The sequence below is a fragment of the Pogona vitticeps genome, chromosome 3, assembly GCF_051106095.1.
Source record: "Pogona vitticeps strain Pit_001003342236 chromosome 3, PviZW2.1, whole genome shotgun sequence".
In the NCBI taxonomy this organism is placed as follows: Eukaryota; Metazoa; Chordata; class Lepidosauria; order Squamata; family Agamidae; genus Pogona; species Pogona vitticeps.
In genome coordinates this window covers 53,638,183-53,662,520 of record NC_135785.1, presented here as the reverse complement: position 1 = coordinate 53,662,520, position 24,338 = coordinate 53,638,183, and the positions used below count along the sequence as shown (strand labels likewise).

The 24,338-nt window shown below is 41.2% G+C and overlaps 1 protein-coding gene across 1 annotated transcript in view; it reads right to left on the bottom strand.

Moving 5' to 3' along the window:
* Window positions 1–24,286, bottom strand: part of FBXW4 (F-box and WD repeat domain containing 4) — a 98,384-nt gene extending 74,098 nt beyond the window's left edge. The window contains exons 1-4 of the mRNA XM_020790850.3: window positions 23,919–24,286; window positions 8,874–8,969; window positions 5,471–5,656; window positions 2,927–3,059 (exon numbers count right to left, since the gene is read on the bottom strand). Of these exons, the coding sequence (XP_020646509.2) occupies window positions 2,927–3,059; window positions 5,471–5,656; window positions 8,874–8,969; window positions 23,919–24,142 (639 nt within the window). The 5' untranslated portion in view covers window positions 24,143–24,286. The remainder of the gene's footprint in view (window positions 1–2,926; window positions 3,060–5,470; window positions 5,657–8,873; window positions 8,970–23,918) is intronic.
* Window positions 24,287–24,338: the final 52 nt, after the last annotated feature.

Below are 24,338 nucleotides of genomic sequence, written 5' to 3'. Positions count from 1 at the left end.
CCTTGTGTCAGCAAAAGCAACAGAAAAGCTGAGCTCTTTTAATGCACCCCTATCTCATACAGGTTAAAAATATTGCTGGGAGCATGCTATCTGTTGCCTATCAATGAGGAATGTGCATTAGCAGCTACTCAAAGCTCAGCTGTAATCAACACTCACTATCCTTCCAAAGCACCCAATGTACTTATAGCTCCCATTAAAGATCTACTAGGGATTCCCTTCCACCTAGGAGTCAACACAAGGAAAATGTCACTTGGTAAAAATAAAAGCAATTCCCTGCTCATAAGGATCAGACTGGAAAAGTGTTATGTGAGCCAGACTCCATTTCTGCTTTTAAAAAAAAAAACCCGTTGTAACAGTGCACTCAACTAAAGCACAATTTACTTTGACTTTGAGGCATTTGTTTTCAAGGTCACGAGATGCCTCCAATACTGTCTATGGCAGGACAGATACACCTATTATAGGCCCCCAGAAGCTAGCATTCAAAGCAGCAGCCATCAAAAAGGGATTTCCAACGATTTAAGGAATTTGCTATTCTTGTATTTCACAGCTTTCACCAGGAATCTTACCTAGTGACCTACAAGTGTCCACAACAAACCATTATGTCCGTAGTTTGCATGGACAGAATTCTGGAGAGTCAATGTGGTGTCATGAATGGTGTGTCTGACTGGGACTCAAGAGACCTGGGTTCAAATGCCTGCTTGGGCATGAAAATTTGATGGAAGTAGTATCAATGTTAAAACACTCCTTGACAATCTCACATACCTTGAAATCCCTATTAGGTTGACCACCAATCAGATGTGATGTGGTAGCACTTAACAACAATGGAATATGGAGGGAGGGGCACAGATTTTGCTCTACAAACAAACATGGAGTGATGATGTCAAGCCAGTCACCAGTAGAAAATAAATTTATTTATGAAATCACTGTTTACTTATATCAAAAGATTAAAAGCAGTTTATGCACATAAAGCAAACAGACTGGACAGATTTCTGTTACTAGTTAACTATGTTACAAATTCGTGTTTTTGTGAGTTGGAACATGTCTGTGCATTTCTTCTTTCACTGACTCTGCCACCAAGCTCAATTGTAGTTCTATATTATCCCCAGAAATTCAAATTCCAGCCTTTTAAAAAGTATCTGAAGATATTATGGTTTGAAAGGGATTCTGCTAAAAGTCAGTTAACAGTAGAAAGAAGAAATGTATCTTTTGCAAAATGTTATACCAAGAGACAGAGGATCCTTTGGTCAACATCCCAAAAGAAACCTGTCAATGAACTATTACTGGTCTGGCTGGTTGGGAGGCAACTGCTGCATTAAAAAACACTCAACTCCTAACAGGAGAGCAGCCCAAAAGGTATGGCTGCACCAAACTTTAAATCAAGATTAGGAAGGGCAACAAGATGATCAGTGCAATATGTTAGTTGTCCTATCATCACACTAAATATTTCAGGAGAACCTTTCATATTTCCAAGTGTGGCCCTAGACATATACATACACATAAACATAGATAAACAGACAGAGAGAGACATAGACACAAATATAAAAGCTTGCGAAAAATATTTTTTCTCCATGTCTGTTTTACAGCGCTGCAAGTCCAACTGATTCATGTGCATATGAACACTCTGCAGAAGAGGCAACCTAGTACTCCATCTCTGAGCTGAATCACACATGAATTGACATGTCTGGAAGAACTTCACATTTTCCTTTTGACACTCTTAAGAAAAGATGCCTCCCACAATGAAAGCTATAACTCTAACTTGCGTATGCATATTCTTTTGGTCTTTCTTCAGAGATTAAAGTCACAGTCCACCAGCAGCTCTGACCCTATCATTGAACAGCCTCTTGTCACTAAGGGGATAGCTGTGGCCCAGATTAGCTCTGATATGCTGAAAACACCACTCATCACTTGTGGCAGAAAAGCAACTGAATGATCATTCATTAAGTACTGAAAACAATTAAATGGGAGTGAGAAATCATTCATTAGTAGACAAGCCTGAAACTCAGAACTTGTTGGTCTTTGGCGCCTATGTCTGATCTTGCACTGGTCTAGAAATATCTGGTCTGAGCACTGCTTCCTATACATTTTTCTTCCACATAAGTATTGTAAACTACCAGTGTTCTTTGAGAAGTAATGTGGCTGTAAATGCAGCTATGAGAGGCCAACGGCTTGAGGAATGGTGAATAGCTCTTCACATGCTTAAGGTTCTGAAAACACCCAGAGCTGAAGATGTCTGTAAGAGTTAGCTGCCTGCCCGAATGCAATGTTAAGCATCCCCAAAGGTGACGTGCTCCTGGCATTTGAAAGATTCCAGTAACAATAAGCCATCTAGGAGTTTAGAAGGAAGAGGGAATGGAGCAGCCACACAAATACTCAACCTCCCCATGGGTTTTTGGCTCACATTACAGCATATGCAGCTGAAGAACCAATAAATATCCATGTCTACAATACTTAATGGATAACGTCAACAGGCTCTTACAGAGTACTATGATTTTGTTCTGTCCTAAATTTTCCAGCCCAATGGTAAGTCAATAAAAAACCCAAAAAAGTGACTCATCAAATCCTCACTGATTCATTAAGCATAATCTAGTTGTGGCTTGCTACTAGATTTCAGCCTATATCACATCTGCATCACAACATAAATGCAACTAGTCCATGGGCAGTCAATTTTGTGATACATAACTGAAACATTTGGGATTAATTTGAATAAAACAGAATTTGAATAATCCAGAATTTGGCATATAGTTGAACAGTTTTTTGTTTTGATTTGTTATGTCTTTCTGTTTGTCCATCAGTCTTTACAGGCCACATTTCTACTGATAAGAGAAAACTAACAAAAAAATGGGGAATGAGAACAATGCTCTCCTTGTCCATCTTCCACATTTCTTTCTGCATCCAATCATAGTTGTGAAGCAAGACATGAGCTCACCTTTGCTGTTCTATCTCGCGAACCACTGACAACAATGCCTCCTTGATAGTCCACACAGTTTACTTCCTGTTCATGCCCCAGGAACTTGAAGCTTAAGGAGCCATTGAGTTTATGAAGAGCAATAACACCGTCTCTGGAAAGTAAACCCAATGCATAAAAGTGCATATCTTCTGAACAACAACGTAAGACACATAACGCACCAGCATACAGCAGGATAACTAGTCATATCTGAACAGGACGTGTTCTGTTATGGAAGAGCCAAATTACATAATTCCACTTCCAATTATTCCAATTAAGGATTGTGCAACTATGGCCGTTTAAATGTTAAGATTACAGCTCCAAGCATCTTTTGCCAGTGGTTATGGTGGCATGGACTTATACAACCTATAGTTCAACAATATATGAAAAGCTCTCTTTGTTTTAAATTTGCTATGTTATTATACTAGTACAGTAGTAATTTCCATTTTTAAACATAGTTAACATATCCACACTTCATCGTCATAAAATTGAGCACATACAACCAGGACAACTTTTACCTGTGAAAATAAATGAAAACTAATAAACTTTGAGAAAACCTAGCCACAGCAACAATAATAGAAACTCACACATAGATGAAACTTGCCATTTATTTCCTATGTCAAAGATATTAATAATTAAGGATTCTCCAAGTTCAATGTAAATTTTACAATAAATTCCCAATGAAGATTGTGCAAAACAGGGCATGTGCAGCTTCTTTCAAAAGTTATATTTAAACAGGAAGAATGGATTCAAAGCATCGGATCCTGGCAAATGCATGCATCTGGTTCAACAGCCTTGAGGATGATCTTGAAACTGGATGAACATGGGGAGGACCATATATATTCCATGATGAAAAAAGAGAAAAAAATATGTGTCTTGAGATAATCCAAATTTTACAACAAAAAAAGCAGATTCCACTATCTGGGTAAGTTATGTAAATTCACCAAACTTGAAGAATATTTATTTCTGCGTAATTTATTTTACATTTTATTATTCTGCATAAATGATTATGCTTTGCTAACAACAAAAACAGCTAAGGAGCTATGAAGGTCATTTAACCTGTATTTCCAGGCTCTGAAAATCTGTTTCAGCCATCTGTGAATTAGGGGACTGTAGTACTCATTCTGGCAAGAAAAAATATCAACAACCTCCGATATGCAGATGATACCACTCTGATGGCAGAAAGTGAGGAGGAATTAAAGAACCTTTTAATTGGGGTGAAAGAGGAGAGCGCCAAAAATGGCCTGAAGCTCAACATAAAAAAAAACTAAAATCATGGCCACTGGTCTCATCACCTCCTGGCAAATAGAAGGGGAAGATATGGAGGCAGTGACAGATTTTATTTTCTTGGGCTCCATGATCATTGCAGATGGGGACAGCAGCCACAAAATTAAGATGCCTGCTTCTTGGGAGGAAAGCAATGAGAAACCTCAACAGCATCTTAAAAAGCAGAGACATCACCTTGCAAACAAAGGTCCACATAGTCAAAGCGATGGTTTTACCAGTAGTGATGTATGGAAGTGAGAGCTGGACCATAAAGAAGGCTGACCACTGAAGAATTGATGCTTTTGAACTGTGGTGCTGGAGGAGACTCTTAAGAGTCCCCTGGACTGCAAAGAGAACAAACCTATCAATTTCGAAGGAAATCAACCCTGAGTGCTCACTGGAAGGACAGATCCTGAAGCTGAGGCTCCAATAGTTTGGCCATCTCATGAGAAGAGAAGACTCCCTGGAAAAGACCCTGATGTTAGGAAAGTGTGAAGGAAAGAGGAGAAGGGGACGACAGAGGACGAGATGGTTGGACAGTGTCATCGAAGCTAACAACATGAATTTGACCAAACTCCGGGAGGCAGTGGAAGACAGGCGGGCCTGGCGTGCTCTCATCTATGGGGTGACAAAGAGTAGGACACGACTTAACGACTAAACAACAAACGTATTCATTGCTTTCCACTGTCAAGCTAAGCTATGCAGCCATGAAACCTATTCTTTTTGCAAATCAAAGTTCAAGTTCAACGGAAGCTGGATTTTGTGCCAAGACACATTTTGGACACAAAGGAATGCAACCCTGACCACATGGGACCAATTCCCCCTATTTCCAAAGAATTAGCCTTGTTTCTTTGACCTAGCACATTTACAAAAATTAAAAGAGAAGCAAGAAAAAAAGGAGAAAGAACTAACAGATTTATTTCAGTGTGAGCTGTTGTGGATTGAAATCCTCTCCATCAACCATACCATCTGCACTCCTTGTGCCTTAAGAAATGGATTTTGATTCATAAAAGTTCATGCTGAAAGAAATCAGCTAACGCACCACATTATTTTGACTTTTTTTTCATTTCTCTTTTCTTCATTTTCTTTTTCCCCTTTCATTTTGCCAACAATTTACTCTATGTTCCTCAAGCAGAAACCTACTAACATAAAGGCAAATCAAACAATGTCTGAGTTCCAGAAAGTCAATTCTCCCACCTCTTGTTCAAGGGCACCTATAAACCAGCTCATCCATCCTCATTCACTACAACAAAAGCTTACCCTCCTCCACTGACAACATGGCCATTAGCAATCACAAAGCGGCACACATCCTCTTGATGGCCAGAAAATACTGTCTGAGGACTGCGTTGCAAGCTGGTACCACTGGAATGGAGCCAATATACATGGATGTCTTCTGCCTGGGACAGGTAGAGGTAGCTGCCATCTAATTGCATCCAAGGCATTAAACTGGAAAATAAAATATTTTTACACTTTAGAAACAGGAATTGGTATAGGTCGGAGGGTAATTGGTAATTGGTAGAAGGGCCTGGAGTGCTCTGGTCCATTGGGTCATGAATAGTTGGACACGACTTAATGACTAAAAAACAACAAATCAATCTATTTTAGCTCTGTGTCACTTTCCCAAGTGTTTATTCAAAAATCAGTTTCATCAAATCAATTGACTTTTTTCTAATGTGTGAAAACTCTTAAATACATATTTTGATCTACTGTTGAACACAACATATATTTAAAAATTTATTTTCTTTCAAAGTATTACATTCTAAACATATACATTTGTTATGATTTTGCAAGGCAGTTCATTTTATGTGAAAAGGCCATATCTTTTGGGTCATTTTGTTTTTCCCTATTCATGTTTTTTGGCACTAGCCCCCAAAAAGCCCTAAAAAACATGCAAAAACAAACCCAAAGAGTAGAGGCAGGGCAATACAGAATTAGCCTTCTCCAAAAGCAGGCAACAGTACAAGCAATGACCAACATCACCAAATAAAACAGTTCCAAAAAGAACACTAAAATATACAATCTTAACAAATTAAATACATTGTAAATTAACCAAATATTAAAAACTTAAAGATCAATTAAACAGGGAAATCTCTCTCTCTCTCATACACACACACACACATACACACAGCAAAATAAAACACTCAGACATAAACAGCCCCCTCTCTTAAAAACTAAGAAAAGCAAGCAAGCAATTAAAGACAAAAAATACCATCAAACCGCCTCCTCAAAACCAAAATGATTAGAAGATATCCCACTTGAGATCTTCCTCTTTCTCTCTTGAATAGCACAGCAGAAAGCAGGCAGCAAAGTTAATCCAAAAAATGGAAGGAACAAAAATGCCCCCCTCCAAAAAATCCTCAAATTAAAAATAATAATAATACAGTGGTGCCTTGCTAGATGATGATAATCCATTCCACTGAAATCGCTGTTTAGCGAAATCATTGTCTAGCAAAAAGCATTTCCCCATTGGAATGCATTAAAACCTGTTTAATGCGTTCCAATGGGGAAGAATCGTCGTTGTCTAGCGATGATCAGCCATAAGAAAGCCCCTTTGCAAACTGCCGATCAGCTGTTATATTGCTGTCTTGCGAAGCTTGGGTCCTGAAAACACCTGTTTTGTGAGCGCGGAGGGACCTGTCAAAATTGTCGTCTAGCAAAAATTGGTTTGTGAAGCAGGGACCAAACACTGTCCAGCAAAATTCCCCCATAGGAATCACTGTTTTGTGAATCGCTATAGCGATCGCAAAAAGCCAATGTCTAGGGAAAAAACTGTAATGTGGGGTAACTGTCTAGCGAGGCACCACCGTAATCCCAAAAAGGCATACTGACATAGGCAGGCTGCCCAGTGTCAGCACCTTACCCATCCGAAGCCTCCCGGGGGTCTCCCGCCACCGCGATCGCCGCCTTTGGAGGCCTCCAAGGGCTTCCCCACCCCAATGCAGGCTTTCCTGAGGTAGACCGGGCCTACCGGGGAAGCCCTGGTAGACCAAGCCTACCAGGGGAAGCCTTGTAGACCAGGGCTTCCTCTAGTAGGCCCGATCTACCTCGGGAAAGCCTGCATCGGGGAAGCCCTCAGAGGCCTCTGAAGGCGGTGATCGCAGCAGCGGGGAGGCCCCAGGACGTCTCCGATGGTGGCGATTGTGACAGCGGGGGTCCCCCGGAAGGCCTCTGAAGGCGGCAATCGTGGCGGTGGGGGACCCCCGGGAGGCCGAGCCTCCCTTTTCCTAACCATTGGGGCGAAAGCCTCTTCGCCACCAATGGTTAGCAAATTTAAATTTCCCGCCCTTTTCCCTTGCCTTTTTTTGTTTGTATCTTGAAGCTCCGTTCACAAATATAAGCAAAATTTTGCGAATGGAGCTGTTCGTAAGTTGGAGTGTTCGTAGGTAGGGACGTTCGTAAGTAGAGATTCCACTATAACCTAAAGGAATAGGTTAAATAATTGGCAAAAATCGATGGAGGGAAGGGGGAGAAAGGAGAGGAATTCCAAGACAGAATGGCACAAGCAGCTAAGAGCAGAATATGGAGGGTACTTGGAGACCACACCCTCACAAGGAAAGAGCAAAACTAAGAAAGAGCACTACAACTGGGTTCCAACAATTTACAGCTTCAAATTTCCCACTCATTCCCTCCTGGCTGGCTGTTGACAGCAGTCTTTGCAATGCTATTAGAAAAATCTCCTAGGCAATTTGACAAACAAGGCATGAAAGAAAAGTTAGCCAAAAGGGAAACGGGGGGAACAATTTTGTTTGTAGCTCTCTTCTCTTAACATCAAATGTTCATGTTTGTGAGGCTTTGTTTTGAGAATCAACAAAAGAACATCAAAATGAAAAAAAGAGCCTCTTACGTGTTTTTCTCGTTTGTTAAAACATGGAAGTCTCATCCCTAACACACATTAGACAAATATGTTCAGATCAAAACGTGAGTCAAACTAAATCCTGAGCATCCCCTAATTAGATACTAGAGGTCCTAGCCCTGCATTCTTGGTTGTTTTGAACATCCCATCTTCCCTTTTTACCTCTTTGTAAACTGCATGTTATGATTACACAGTACTAACGCCTATCCAATCAATGCATGATAGGGGGCAGTCTTCCTGTAGGCAGGTACTTATGCCCTTGTTTGGCACATTTAAAGAGAATATTTCAGAGACTGAGCATGCCTACGTTTGCTAGAGACATGGAAGAAAATGAGTCTCAGTAGACTAGATTTGCAAAATATTGTAGTAAGATGTGATCCAAAAGCAGGCACTGCTAAAGGGGAAGCTAGGAGCCTTGCTGGTGTTCATATTTTTGCAAATTAAACTTAGAATCAAATGGAGGACAATAAAGGAGTATTGTGGAAAAGCACAGAATAAGAAGAATAAGAATGAAAAGACTATTGTTTTTTTTAAAAAAATCATAAAATAATTGAGTCTTTACGAGGGACAGCTCATTATTAGCAGTATCCAACAGCTCTCTCAGCTGTCACGCTGTACACAATCTGAGGGGGGAAAACAGTCCATTTTACAGGACTGGCAGATGCTACCAGGGTACAAATAACATCATCCAAAATGTCCTCCACAGACATTACAGTCCAACAGAGACCAAGAATAGGATAAACTCCTCAAGCAGAAAAACAACTTCAGCTGGAGACCCAGGAGCTAAAGGAAAGAGAAAGGGCTACTTGCTTGCGTTTCCATCTGAGGAGTGGGATTCTCCGACAGCGACCATGCCTCCAGTTCTGAGAAACCTTTACCCTCTCCTTCACCGGGATGACAACCACTCTGCAGACAAAAAGTGAACAGAGAAAAATGAGTTGGGAAGAACTCCATGAGGCATGACAAATAGGAATCCTGTGATTCCATCAGTGTCCCATAACCTACAAGAAGAAGAAAGATGGTACCTGCCCCCTTTGTGGTCCCCAAACCTTTCTGCTTATATTTGCTGCATCTATAGCTCAAGAACACTAGCACACATAGTATTCATGTGCACACTGGGGTGCTTCAGACAAAGAGTTACTAGTGATGCCAATCATTAAGATTTTCACTGCTAGCCAAAATCAGAAACTCACTACTAAATGTCCACTTTTCAGGCAGTCCAGTACTTTATAAATATTCAGTCTTGTCATATTCCACTCATATAATAAGTGTGCCATAGCTGGGTGAGCACTGAATGCTTCACCTCCCCTTTCACAAGCCTGCATGCTCACCATATCCTACTTTCTCCTGACATTTTGAAGCAAGTACATACTGTATCTGCATCCTTTGAGCACCCTGTTTTGCATGTGTAAGGTTCCCCTTGACAAATGTCCAGTCATGTCCGACCCTAAGGGGTGGTGCTCATCCCCATTTCCGAGCCGTAGTGCCAGCGTTTGTCCGTAAACAGTTTCCGTGGTCACGTAGCCAGAGCAACTAAACACAGAATTTTGTTACCTTCCCATCGTGGTGGTACCTATTTATCTACTCGCATTTTTATATGCTTTCAAACTGCTAGGTTGACAGGAGCTGGGACAAGCGATGGGAGCTCACTCCGCCACGTGGATTCGAACTGCTGATCTTTCGACCTTGCAGCCCAGAGACTTTGCGGTTTAACCCGCAGCGCCACCATGCTCCCTTTTTGCATGTGTACCAAAGGGATTTTTTAAAGGCAGCCCTATTTCTGAGTAAACAAGGTAACAATTCACTTTTTACTATTTAGCAAACAAACTGAGCTCAATTTCAAACCTGGGATATCTTATACAGGTGTAACTGTACAGTATTTGTTCAAAGTCCAACTTTTGTTACCTTTTCTTTATCCTGTCCTCTCTGCTAATTGTGGTCTCCTCTACTGTTTGAATTTTAATTGTAAGCTACATGCTGCAGAGACTTCAGTTTTCCCTTATGTCACTCTATACCATATATTTGGTGCTGCTATACAAAATATATCAGATTATTCACCATGAGGTTGGCTTTGAAGAGAGAAAAATATTAGAGGTAACCAAAGCATTTTTACTGCCAAGTCTTCCAGATTAGCAACATTAAGGAAATACTAATCTAAACCAATTCTGATACACAGGCAGGTTAAGTTAAAAAAAAACTCTCTTGTTAAAATCCTTATGGTCTATTTCTTCCTTGAAGCAAAGGCACAGTAGCAAACAGCATGTCCAAGCCCTGTGCACTTAACTGAAGTGCATTCCAGGCCAACTATGCGCACTCAAGTTGCATCAAAGCCTATGGCACTGAAGTACACCTAACTCTTTGACTTTGACAGTGTTTGATTATCTGCAAAAGGAAAAATACCTATATGAACTGTCTTTCTATTGCATAACATTGTATTTCTTCTCACATTGGAAATGCAAGACTGCGGCTAGTTCTGTCTCTAACAAAAAACAAGGGTAATGATAGTAAGGTGATCCTTACAGACAGCAATGGAGAACATGAACAGGATGTTATTCCTAAACAAGAAAGTGTCAGGTGAATGGAAGAAGTCTGCAATTTGCTAACAAATCCATCCATCAAACATGAGAGTGAATAGAAGATGGTTCGGTTCCCATTAGCTGTGATGGCTGACAAAGAAGAAAACTCCTTTCATAAGACCATAGATGGTACTAAGAAACCATGAGGCACAGAAGATATTTAAAACAATGGGCAGAGACCTCCAGTAAAGGGCTGATTTGAAACAAGCAGTGCTAAAAGAAATTATACCAGAGGGGTATCACTGGCCAGTAGTGGATGTGAAACTCTTCATTTTTCAAACCAGAATGATTAATCCAGGACTGTCTTGCAAATAATCAGTTTTTTAAAAATAAAATAATAATAATTTTACATTATAGGATTTCAGACAAGCCAATTAACCCCCATCATAATATTGTTGACTAGAAAAGTTTTAACATTCATTTTGTTTTGACACATTAATTAGGTTTTGACACTTGTTACACAATTCAATGGATGTTGACTGAGAAATTAAGCCTCAAGAGAATTCAGTGGGACTTCTTCCTTACAATATGTTTATTTAGAACTACAGTTTTTGGGGAGGAAGGTTTGCTCTGCTAAGATTCCAAAGTCTTATTCTCTGATTAAAGGCAGAACTGGGATTTCCCTGGCAAGGTAAAATGTACAACTATAAAAATGCAAAGCAACCTGAAAACATATACTGCTAAGAAAGGAGAAACAAGTGAATCCAGGAAAATAAGCATCCCTCTTACCCATCCATCTCTTCTCTCAAGAACAATCATTGTTTTTTTCAAAATTAACAAAGGACAGCAAAGGAGAAAATATATCTGTCTTTAAACAAAGGTCTCTTGTGGCTGTTAACGCATGGCAGAACCCTGAGGCCTAGCCAGACTCTAATGCTTCCAGGTCTCTTTCCATTGCCTAAGGCTCTTTTTTTTCCTTCACAGTTGCCCTCCCTTTCCACACTTTGTCACCATTATAAGTTGACTGCATTCCTGGACATGTGACCCACTTTAAACAAAAACACACATTTCCCATCAACTAGAAATCTCTTCCCCATACAAATACACAATCAGAAGAGTGCCTTGGGAATTATTTTGTGGTCTCTGTGCTTTAAGTCCTATTCTTGCTGTATACTGGAGATGGGAATACATCTAATAAAAGTAGGAGGAAGTATTTCTCCTTTAAATATTGAGTTTCAGAAGACCATCTTGGGCCAATGATTAATTTCTAGTTTAACTCAAAAAGCCCTAGAGTCAGCTTAAATATTATTCTACATACTCTGCTACAAGAATTGATTTGTATCTTTATATCCCACCCTTCCTTATATCCCACAGTCAGGGTAAACCATCGAATCAGGCAATACTAAAATACATAGCATCCTAAATCCTCTTGCTGATTTGTGCTTGTGTAAGAGTTTTCCTAATTCTTCGTGGTAAATTGCTACTCATTAATGAGGTCCTCGATGTGTTTGTGGAATGTCCAGGAATGCAACCAACATCTCTCTTTAAAAGATCCTCTACCAGTGTCACCTTCCACTACTGCTGCTGGCTGGCAGTTATTTGTCAAGAGTTTCTCCACAGTGCATTATCACCAGAACTATGAATTTTCTTCTGCTGAATGTGACCATTAATTCCTACACAGGTTGGGTACTTTCACCAATCCATGCAATATTCCCTCTCTAAGCTGCATGGGTGCACGGGAGTGTGCTGCTCCTTCAGGCACGTGCAGCCAAGCCAATGCATCCGCCCATTTCCTGCTGGTACTCTACCCGCAGGAGGCAGAGCCTCCACAGAGAGCTATGGAGAACTAGAGGGAATGTTGATTCCATGGCTGACTCTCCTTGGAGTCTAAACTCATAATGGAATCTCACCATTAGATCCCAGTATAGATCTCAGCTTTCCTGACACAAGCCCTTTCACCATGTTAAGATGTGCATCCAAGAGGGGGCATGTGTTTTTACTGATGGCCAATTTACTCAGCTCCAAGAGGAATACCCCCTAAGTCAAAGTTACTGCGGCTAAACTGGAATGTATTTGATGGAACATAGCTATTATTATTATATAAATAGTACATAATCTGCACGATTAGTGAGTAGCACCTCTGTTTCTACATATATTCTGTATGAGTCTTAAATAAGCTTCTTGGATAGTCCAACATAGCCCTAAAAGGTTTTGAGGGTAAAGTGGAAGATTTATTTTCATTTATTTTATTATTTCTAAGCCAATCACCAGATACTATCATCACATAATGGAAATACTCTCCCAATCATTTCCTTACTTTATAAATCTTTACTTTAAAATCTTACTTCATAGCTATTACTTAAATTCTGGAATATTGAGATTTCATAAGGGTTCATGGATAATGCCAAGAGGAATTTAAAACATATGCAGCCTGATACAGTGGGGTCTTGACTTAAGAACGGCTCAAGTTAAGAACATTTTGACTTAAGAACCACTCTCATAGGAAAATATTGACTTGACTTACATACTTAGATTTGAGTTACAAGCTGAAAAAAAAACCACGTGGGAGGCAGGGAAAGTGCAAAATTTGAACTTTCAGTTAACTGTTGGCCAGTGAAAAGAGTGCCTGTCTGCTTCCTCACTCCTCCCAGCGTTTAGAGAGTGGATTGGGAGACAGTCTTCAGACTGCCTGGTACTGCCTGGACTGTATTTTCCCTGCCTTCCCTGAACCTTTCTTGACCTAAGAAAAAAAGAAACAAAATATCCCCCTCTAGTGGTCGAAGGCAGAATAGCAGCTTCCCATTAGTTTCTATGGTCGGAAAAGAGCAGATACGGATCAAATGGTTTTCAATGCATTCCTATGGGAAATGAAGATTTGACCTAAGAACTTTTTGACTTGAGAAACGCCTTCCAATACGGATTAAGTTCTCAAGTCAAGACCCCACTGTAATTGAATGCTAGATACTTTGGTTACACCTCTTCCTCTTTCAGGCAAGTCTCATCAAAATAACGAAATGTATATACAGAAAAGCATGTTAGTATCAAGGCATTCACTTTCAAACTTGGGCTAAGATGGCAAATTCCAGGCTTCAGACATTTCCCACTAGGCTCCAAAGCTGTGGAATTCTCTGTCCCTGCACCTTCATGTGAGACCAGAACTGGACAAATTTAGATCAGGTTTGAAAAACGCTCTGTTTGACTTAGAGCCATAGGTCCTAGGTATAGGGAGAGGTGGGCAACCAGTATATTTTTACTTGAACTTTTTAATTGGTTTGTTGGAACATTGCCATTCCAAGGAGTTTTATGCTGATGTACACATATAGAGAGCCTTCTTGGGACACACCCCTTAACAGGGTAAGGTGGTTGAGTCTATCAGTTAAACTGAGAGCAACACAGTCAGAAGACTAAACAGTCTTCTTTTCTCAAGGCTAAACATGTCCAGTTCTTTCAGTCTTTCCTCATAGGCCTTGGCTTCCAGTTCACTGATCATCTTTGTTACCCTCCTCTGAACATGCTCCAGTGAGGTGGCATTCCTCTTAGCAGTGTCTAGAACTGGATATAGTACTCTAGATGAGGCCTAACCAGTGTCGAATAGAAGCTAGTAAAGTGGACCCTCGACTTACAGAATTAATCCGTATTGGAACGGTGGCTGCAGGTCGAAAAGTCTATAGGTCGAGGCTCCATTGACCTACAATGCATTTAATACCGATTAATCCGTAACTGGCCGTTTTTGTTCCATTTTGGTTTTTTTCTGGTCTGTAGGTCAATTCTCCGGCTGTAAGTTGAACCTAAATTTTGCGGCCAGAGAAGTTTGTAACTCGAAAAGTCTGTAAGTGGAACCGTATGTAAGTAGAAGGTCCACTGTACCTCACAGGATCTGGAGACCATACTTCTGTTAATGCAGACTTAAATACCATTGGCCATTTTTGCAGCCAGGTGCAGGGGAGAGGTATCAGGAGACAGGTACTGTATCTAGTTGTCTCATGTGCTTCCAAAGGAATCTGGTGGGGTTACTGTGAGATACAGGAAGCTGAACCTGATGGGCCCTTGGCCTGATCCAGCAGGGCTCTTCTTATGTTCTTATAGCAACAGTTTTCTATGGAGTACATGATATATTTTATTTTGGAACACACCCATTTAAAAGAGAGGATTTGGCCAGATGGAAGACAAGAAACAACTTTACAATGGCTAAAACAGAGTTTAAGTTAACCACCACATTGCTGGCCATTAAATCCCAAAAGCGAAGACTGTGTTGGCCTTCATGGAAGAAAGAGATCTTGTTGCTAGTGACAGCAAGAGAAACAACTATAAGGAGTACAAGATTTGAAAAGAGTTTTTTCTTATTTTACTGGAGGACAACTTTTTTAAAAAACAGAAATTGCATGCACACACAAACCACATATGGTAAGATAAGGCTTATTCGCCTGCTGCAATTTACATTTGGGCAAATTATATTAACATCAAATGACCATTTCCTGTTCCTACAGGTGATCAACCTTTCCTGCGCTTTTAAACTCTGTTTTTATCAATTCACAAAACCCACAGAACAAACTATTTTGCTAATTTCTGAAAACAAAAACAAATATCATTCCAAAACTTGGCCTTAAACATAGTGGTCTTAGATCACAGGTGCTCTAAGTCAAACACTGTAAAACTAACATTTAATAGAAAATTCAAAACTAGTATGAACATTAAAAGATGTGCACCCCATTTTTCTGAGCATTTTGTGGTTCATGCAAGATGATGCTAAAGATACAATACCTTGACTGATGTAGCCCATCATCAATACACACCTGCACACAGCATTCTATATCAATGCCAAAGGAATTCAAAGGATAAGGAGAATAGAAAACTTCTTTCTTTGACATTTTTAAAAACTCAGAAGCCATCAATGCATGACCACAAAAAAGACAACCTTCAGCCACAAAAGGACAATGGTTAGACAAAAATTCTTCAGTAGGAAAAGGAAGTTTTAATTGTTATATAAAGGGTAGGAAGAAGGAACGGAAAACCAATTCTGAGTACTCTCTACCTAGAAAACCCTGAAAAGGATCACCATAAATCAGAACTGATTTCACAGCACACAATTAATTTCAATTTTAAAAGGCAGGAAACCACAGGCATATTGCTCATGCTTTAACCCAACACTATGAAATCATTTTTCATCTTTGCAAATATGCTGAGTAGATCCCAAAAGGCCTGTAGCCACTGTGCACTTCTCCAAGACTTTCAGGAAAATAAACATATTTAGGCAGGTGTTTGAAATGTTCTAAGTTCCTAGTCTTATTGAATATGATATGATTTAATATAAATACTGTAAAAATATCTACTACTGAGATAAATTTGTTTTATTCATCTACCTAACTAGTCTATAAAATTATAAGGAGTTATAATTCTCATTTCAAAAGACAATAAAAAGTTAAACAATTCTTTAGTCAAGGACACTTAGAAGTCCTTGGCTAAGGTAGACTTTAAATTTCTAGTCAAATATACTGTTTGATTATTTTGTATTTCACCATTCCACCAAGGCAACTAACAACAGTAAATACCTTGTTTCCCTGAAAATAAGACCTAACCTGAAAATAAATCCTAGTATGATTTTTCAGGATGCTCATAATATAAGCCCTATTCCAAAAATAAGCCCCAGTTAAATGAAGCCCTGCCTACTGCCCACTGTCAATTCAGTGGTTCACGCTGGTTCGTTTATCAGTGCTTCAAACTGAGTCAGCACCCACTGGAGGAGGCTGGACTCTGAAGCACAGAACATGTGTTCAGCCAATAAATGAACCAGCACAAACCACCAAAACAATGGTTGGAGCTCATCCTTAATCAGAAGCACAGTTAATCAACTGTGTACACAATAAATATAAAACTGTGATCTCAACACTGTACTACACACAATGAAGAACTATAATCCATGAAAGCTCACAGTGAAATAAATCTGCTAGTCTTAAAGAAACCACATAGAACATGAGAAGCATGAATCAAGGCAAACTGGAAACTGTAAAGCAACAAATGAACCATTTTCACATCAAAGTGCTTGATGTCAGCACATTAATGTGGACTGGAAAAGGCAACAGTCAGTCAGACAACTGCAGAGTATTTTAATCTGGAAATGACAAACTCAGAAGAATACTGAGGCAAGGTGAAACACAGGCAGTTACAGGCTGCAAAATCTCATTAAATATCAAACTCCATGGAAAACTATCAACATGACCATCATTCAAGTCTAGACTCCCACTACAAATGATGAAGAAGATGAAACGGAAAGCTTTTATGCACGCATTCATACAATCATAGAAAAGTGAAGTTGGAAGGGGTGTACAAGGCCATCAAATCCAACCCCCTGCTCAGTGCAGGAATACAATCAAAGCATATCTGCCAGGTAATTATTTAAGTTTCCAGCCCCCAGATCATCTTTGTCACCCTCCTCTGAACTTGTTCCAATTTGTTAGCATCCTTTTCGAAGTGTGGTGTCCAGAACTGGACACAATACTCAAGGTGAGGCCCAACCAGTGCTGAATAGAGGGGGACTAGCACCTCGCAGGATTTGGAAACTATACTTCTATTAATGCAGCCTAAAATAGCATTTGCCTTTTTGATAGTCACATCACACTGTTTGCTCATATTTAGCTTGTGATCTACAATTCCAAGATCCTCCTTGCTCGTAGTTTTGCTGAGCCAGGTATCCCCCATCTTGTAACTGTGCAATTGGTTTCTTTTTCCGAGGTGCAGGACTTTGCATTTTTCCCTGTTGAATTTCATTCTGTTGCTTTCGGCCCAGTGTTGCAAGGTCATTTTTAATTTTGTTTCTGTCTTCTAGGGTATTAGCTATTCCGTCCAATTTGGTATCATCTGCAAATTTGACAAGCATTCCCTGAACTCCCTCATCCAGGTCATTAATAAAAATATTGAAGAGCACCAGGCCCAGGACTGCGCCTTGGGGTTCCCCACTTGTAAACGCCTCCCAGTTAGAGAAGGACCCATTAAGAAGGACTGTGCTCACGACCTGGGGTTCAAATCCCAGGTAGCCGGCTCAAGGTTGACTCAGCCTTCCATCCTTCCGAGGTCGGTAAAATGAGTACCCAGCTTGCTGGGGGGGCAATGTGTAGCCTGTATAATTAAAATTGTAAACCGCCCGGAGAGTGCTTGTAGCGCTATGGGGCGGTATATAAGTCCAATAAATAAATAAATAAATATAAAATTAATCATCACCATCTGAGTACAATTCTGTAGCCAATTGTATATCCACCTGACACTTGATCTATCCAGCCCACACCTCGTTAGCTTGCTAATCAGGATATCACAGGGAACTTTGTCGAAAGCTTTGCTGAAGTCAAGGTATACTATGTCTACAGCATTACCTCTGTCTATCAGGGAGGTTACCTTTTCAAAAAGCGAAATCAAATTAGTTTGGCAGGATTTGTTCTTGACAAATTCATGTTGGCTTTGAGTTATTACTGTATTGTAAACTGAATTAACCAAGAACCAGAAAAAATGTGGATTGAAACTGAAATATTATTAGGGAAGAATGGGAAAAGTAATTCTTGTAGTAAATGGATGATGGGGAAAAGGCCTGAAATTGTGAAGGATAGGTGAGAAGAGAAAGTACAAGGAGACAGAAACAGGTTCAGAATCTTGAATGCAGGTTTTCAGCATCTTTCACACAGAGATTAAGAGAACTACAATGGTGCATTGATTTACGAACTTAATTGGTTCCGGAACTCCGGTCGTAACTCGAAATGGTCGTAAGTCAAAACACCATTTCCCATAGGAATGCATTGAAATGCAATTAATCCGTTCCAGCCAAAAAAAATCACCAAAAACAACAACAACAAAAAGCAAAAACATTGCAAGACCCATGAGAAATGCGATTAATCTGTTCGGGTCGAGGGAGGGGGAAGAAAAGTAAACAAACCATGCAAGACCCTTCAGGTATGCAAAAAAAGCAAAGCAAAAAGCAAGCAAACTGTGCAAGACCCATCAGAAATGCAGAAAAAGCAAAGCAGAAAGTAAGCAAACTGTGCAAAACCCATCGGAAATGCTGAAAAAGCAAAGCAGAAAACAAACAAACCATGCAAGACCCATCGGAAATACAAAAAAAGCAAAGCAGAAAGCAAGCAAACCATGTAAGACCCCTTGGAAATACAGAAAAAGCAAAGCAGAAAGCAAGCAAACCATGCAAGACCCCTTAGAAATGCAGAAAAAGCAAAGCAGAAAGCAAGAAAACCATGCAAGACCCATCGGAAATGCAAATAAAAAGCAAAGCAAAAAGCAAGCAAACCATACAAAACCCATCGGAAATGCCAAACAAACCCCACAAGACCCATCAGAAATTGAAGGGGAAAAACCAAAAGCAAACAAACTCCCCAAGATGCATCGGAAATGAGGGGGGGAAACCCAAAAAGCAAACAAACCCCACAAGACCCATCAGAAACGGTGGAAAAAAAACAAAAAACAACCCCTCCAGGACCCATCACAGCACAGAAACATAATCCCACCACCCAGACCAGAACCACGCTGCAAAACCCACCCAGAATAGTTTTTTAAAACAGAAAGTATCACCTTACCTTTCCAGGCAGTCCAAAGCCTCCTCTGATCGCACTTACTCTAACCGTTGGGGTGAAAGAGCTACAAAGATGCAGCCTATTCGCCACCAACGGTTAGCAATTTGAATTCCCTGCCTTTTTTTGGTTGTAACGCAAAGCTCCGGCTGCAAGACGAAGCAAATTTTTGTGGCCGGAGCTGGTCGTAACTCGAAACGGTTGTTATGTCAGGACATTCGTAAGTCGAGGCACCACTGTATTATAACGACCAGTGCAAAAAAAAAAAATAGAGAACTACAAAAGAGGAAAAACAAGAGATCTCTTCCAGAAGATCCATTAAATCTTGGGTGTATGTCAGCACACAAGAAGCTACTGCAAGGACAAATAGAGAGACAGAGTAATTTGCTCATATAGGCAAAAGTATCAGACAAAGGTGCATTTTTTTCTCTGTAGCTGTTCAGTCTATAAACAGAACATATCATACAGAATGCTGGACCAGATTTAGATGAAGGACTGAAAATTGGTGGAACAAATCTCAATAATTTAAGATATGCAGATGACACTGTCTTACTGGCAGAAAGCAGCAATGACTTGAAACAACTTCTAATGAAAATGAAAGAAAAAAGTGACAAAGGACGCATGCAGTTGAACATTAAAAAGACAAAAATTATGAGTACTGAAACTACACTTTAATGCTGACAATGAAGAATCTGAAATTGTTACAGATTTTATATACATTGATTCAATCATCAATCCAAATGGAGATTGCAGCCAAGAAATCAGAAGACTGAGACTCAGAAGGGCAGCAATGAAAGAATTAGAAAAGATCATCAAGTGTAAGGCTGTGTCACTGGAGACCAAGGCGAAGATCATTCTTCCATTCAAAATTACTACCGTGTTTCCCCGAAAATAAGACAGGGTCTTATATTAATTTTTTCTTAGGGCTTTTTTGCAGGGGATGATTTATTTTTTTTCATGTGCAACAATCTACATTGATTCAAATACAGACATGTCATCTTCTGGTTGCTACACAATGGTGGAGAGTGGGGTTTCACTTAACCGGGGCTTATTTTGGGGGTAGTACTTATATTATGAGCATCCTGAAAAATCATACTAGCGCTTATTTTCAGGTTAGGTCTGATTTTCGGGAAAACAGAGTATGTACCAGTGTGGCAGAAAGTGAGGAGGAATTAAAAACCTTGTAATGAGGGTGAAAGAGGAGAGTGCAAAAAACGGCCTGAAACTCAACATCAAAAAAACTAAGATCATGGCCACTGGTCTCATCACCTCCTGGGAAATTGAAGGGGAAGATATGGAGGCAGTGACAGATTTTACTTTTCTTGGGCTCCATGATCACTGCAGATGGAGACAGCAGCCACGAAATTAAAAGACGCCTCCTTCTTGCGAGGAAAGCGATGGCAAACCTTGACAGCATCCTAAAAAGCAGAGACATCACCTTGCCAACAAAAGTCCGAATAGTCAAAGCTATGGTTTTTCCTGTCGTGATGTATGGAAGTGAGAGCTGGACCATAAAGAAAGCAGACCGCCGAAGAATTGATGCCTTTGAATTGTGGTGCTGGAGGAGGCTCTTGAGAGTCTCCTGGACTGCAAGGAGAACTAACCTATCAATTCTAAAGGAAATCAACCCTGAGTACTCACTGGAAGGACAGATCCTGAAGCTGAGGCTCCAGTACTTTGGCCATCTCATGAGAAGAGAAGACTCCTTGGAAAAGACCTTGATGTTAGGAAAGTGTGACGGCAAGAGGAGAAGGGGACGACAGAGGATGAGATGGCTGGACAGTGTCCGCGAAGCAACCAACATGAAATTGACACAACTACGGGAGGCAGTGGAAGATAGAGGGCCTGGCGTGCTCTGGTCCATGGGGTCACGAAGAGTCAGACACGACTGAACGACAACAACCAGTGTGAAAGATGGAGAGTGAAAAAGGCTGATAGGAAGAAAATTGATTTACTGTATTTGAAATATGGTGCTGGAGGAGAGCTTTACAGATACCCTGGACTGCCGGAAAGACTTATATGCAGATGAGGCTTGGTCCATTTGTGGTACCACCAGTTATAAGATCTCATAGGGGAGTACAATTGGAAAGACTGCTGCTTGCAACTACCTTGGATTAATGATGTCAGTCCTTATGATTCCGGTTTAGACCAGCAGCTAAGTAGTTTTCTCCATTAAGAATATTCATAACTAGTTTTGAATCCTGATTAAGTGAGAAACTGTTTAATCACTGGCGGACAGTGCCGATATACCATTTAAAGGAGGGTAATGTGCTTTCTATTTAAACATGTTATAACTACATATAGTATTTGGTTTACTTGCTACAGTAGAATTTTCAACTTGTAATGAGTTTTGGTGTTGTTACCAAATTAACAGAAATTTAGGAGCATATGGATTATTTTTCATGAATTTTGATTTCAGCCATACATTAAAGGGGTCATGGACCGCATGGGGAAACTTTTGAAAAAACACAACCTACAAACAGTATTCAAGCCCACCACAAAAATACAACAAATGTTACAGTCACCAAAGGGCAGAAGGGACCCCTTCACCATTGCAGGAGCATACCGGATACCTTGCAGTTGTGGCCCGGTATATATTGGAACCACACCAGAATCAAAGAACATGAGAGACACTGCAAACTACACCAACCAGAAAAATCTGCAGTAGCTGAACATGCCCTAAAACAAGCTGGACATGAAATTCTATTTCAAAATACTGAAATACTGGACAACACCAGCAATCATTATGTCAGACTGCACAGGGAAGCCATTGAAATCCACAGGCACCAGCAGAACTTCAACAAAAAAGAGGAAAGTTTGAAACTCAACAAAACTTGGCTCCCATCTCTGAAAAATACAGTGTGCAAAAGGTCAACGAACCCTACCCAGCCACAAGGACCAGGGATCACTACACACAAAAGACCAGCTAATGACACCCATCAATCACAGTGACAGATAATCTCTCCTCCTTATCACAACAATACACCCACAACAAGACACACTAATCACCCATCTCCTGAAAAGAAAAAAGCCTATCTCACAGCCATAAACACTCCACTCCCAAGCAAACCACACCAGAGCACAGAGTGCTGTCCTCTGAAGATATTGGCCACACAGACTGGCAAAACGTTAGGAAGAACAACCTTCAGAACACGGCCAAAGAGCCTGAAAAGCCCACAACAACCAATAGCTTCTGAGCCTGATAGGTGCTAAAACCTGTGACTAAAAATAAAAATCTGAAGAAATTACCATTTATTCCAGGGCCACTACCACACAGTCAACCAACTAGTATATAAACCAGAGATCCTATGCTGTATCTTTACAGCATCAAGCTGTACCAGGGTAGTCAAAATACTGTCCTTCAGATGTTGTTGGCCTGAAACTCCCAACATTCCTCATTACTGGTTATGCTGGATTGGGCTGATGGAAGTTCCAGTACACTTGAGCTACACCATGAAGCCATTTTTGTGAGACAATGGCTGAAATCCTATCCACGCAACCAGTGGAATCAGCAGGAAGTAATTTGCAGGAATTAAAAGCTTCCCACTACGTGCACAGCTCCCAACTAATCCTTTTTATTATTTGGATGCCATGGGAACTGAATTAAAGAAATTCAATCTCACCAGTTATGACATTCTAGTAGCTGTAATTTTCTTCCTCCTATCCCCTGGCTCCCACAACTTCTAAACTATGAAACAGATTATTAGGAGAGCCAGAGGAGCTGCAGGACAAAAGAAGGAAGTATTTTATTTCCAAAAATTGCCCTCTGCTGATGACATCATAGACATCCTGCAGGGGTAGTTGTGCAACAGGATTTTAGCTATTTCATCAGGAACCAAAAAAAAAACCCCAGGGTTGGGACAAAATTCACTTCACCACATGTGCCAGTTGCAACAAATAATTAATATCTCACCACATCACAAATGTGACCATTCATGCACATGAAGGACCAACACCAGTGAAAGCAACTCCATCTTCTAGCTTACTGTATTTTCTTTGCAACTACATTCCGCAGTTCAAGTTATACAATTAATATGTAAACCAAGAGTCCAGCATGTTTTATGATGGGATATACTAAATGTGGTAAGGCCAACTGGTACAGAGGACATCAGTAAAACATTATCATGGCCCTGCTGACTACTCAAAACTAACTCACACCCAGTTCGATCAAACTTTGACATACAAGTGCATAGGGTTGCACAAGAATACAGCATCCTGTGGTTACAAGATGAATGTTCACACCTTGGCTCTGGGAACCGAAGCAGGGAGTGAGAGAACACATGCGAGTTTTTTTTTAAAGCAAAAAATGGTCCTCTCTTTTTAATCGAAGGAGAGGAGAAAACCAATATGAAGCAACAAGGAAGCACAGACAACCCCCATGCTGAATGCCTGGTCCAAAGCTGTGGACTAACACTGGAAAGACACACAGGTCGCTCTGATGCTAGTTTATCGGGTCATGGGTCTCTTTTCTCAACCCCTAGCTAACAATGTACCGGGATAGACGAACTGGGCTTCATTCAGGTCCTGGAACTAACTGGGGACCCTAGGCTGCGATCTCCGCCCTCCGCGAGGCCCTGCAGACTCCTCGGGCGGGCAGGCGGGTAGCTAGGGAGTCAACAGGGACCTTTCCCTCTCTTCTTCCCTCCCTCCCTCCTTTCTTTCTCGCCGCCGCCTCCTCCTCCTCCTTCCAGAGGCGGGTGTGACGTTACTCTTAGCGTCCGGCTAGGCCGCGAAGCCCCGCGTTTTCCCCAACCGCGCCTTCCCTGAGCGCTTACAGGTCGGCGCCGAGCGCGCTGAAGCCTGCATTGAGGCAGGAACGGGCGAAGCGCCTCCAGAGCACATCCCGGGAGGTGAAGCGGCAAAGGCGGCGGCAGGTCTGGCCCAAGCGGCCCAAGGCCCGCGCGTCCAGGTACGAGCAGATGAGCAGCAGCAGTTCCTCCGGCAGCGCCCACAGCGGGCAGCGAGTCTCGGCCTGCGGGGGGCTGCCCGGCCTCCCCATGGAGAGGCAACCTCCCTCTCTACCCCTCCTCGCCTGCCCGGGCCCGGTAGCGACAAACTCAACAACAGAGCCGCCGCCACTGGGCCCGGGTAGGCCGCCGCTACGCAGGGGGCAGTCGTTCTTCCTGCCCGCCGACCTGCGCACCCGCCCGGTCGGTCAGTCACATGGGCGCGTCCCGCCCTCCGGAGAGCGGCCT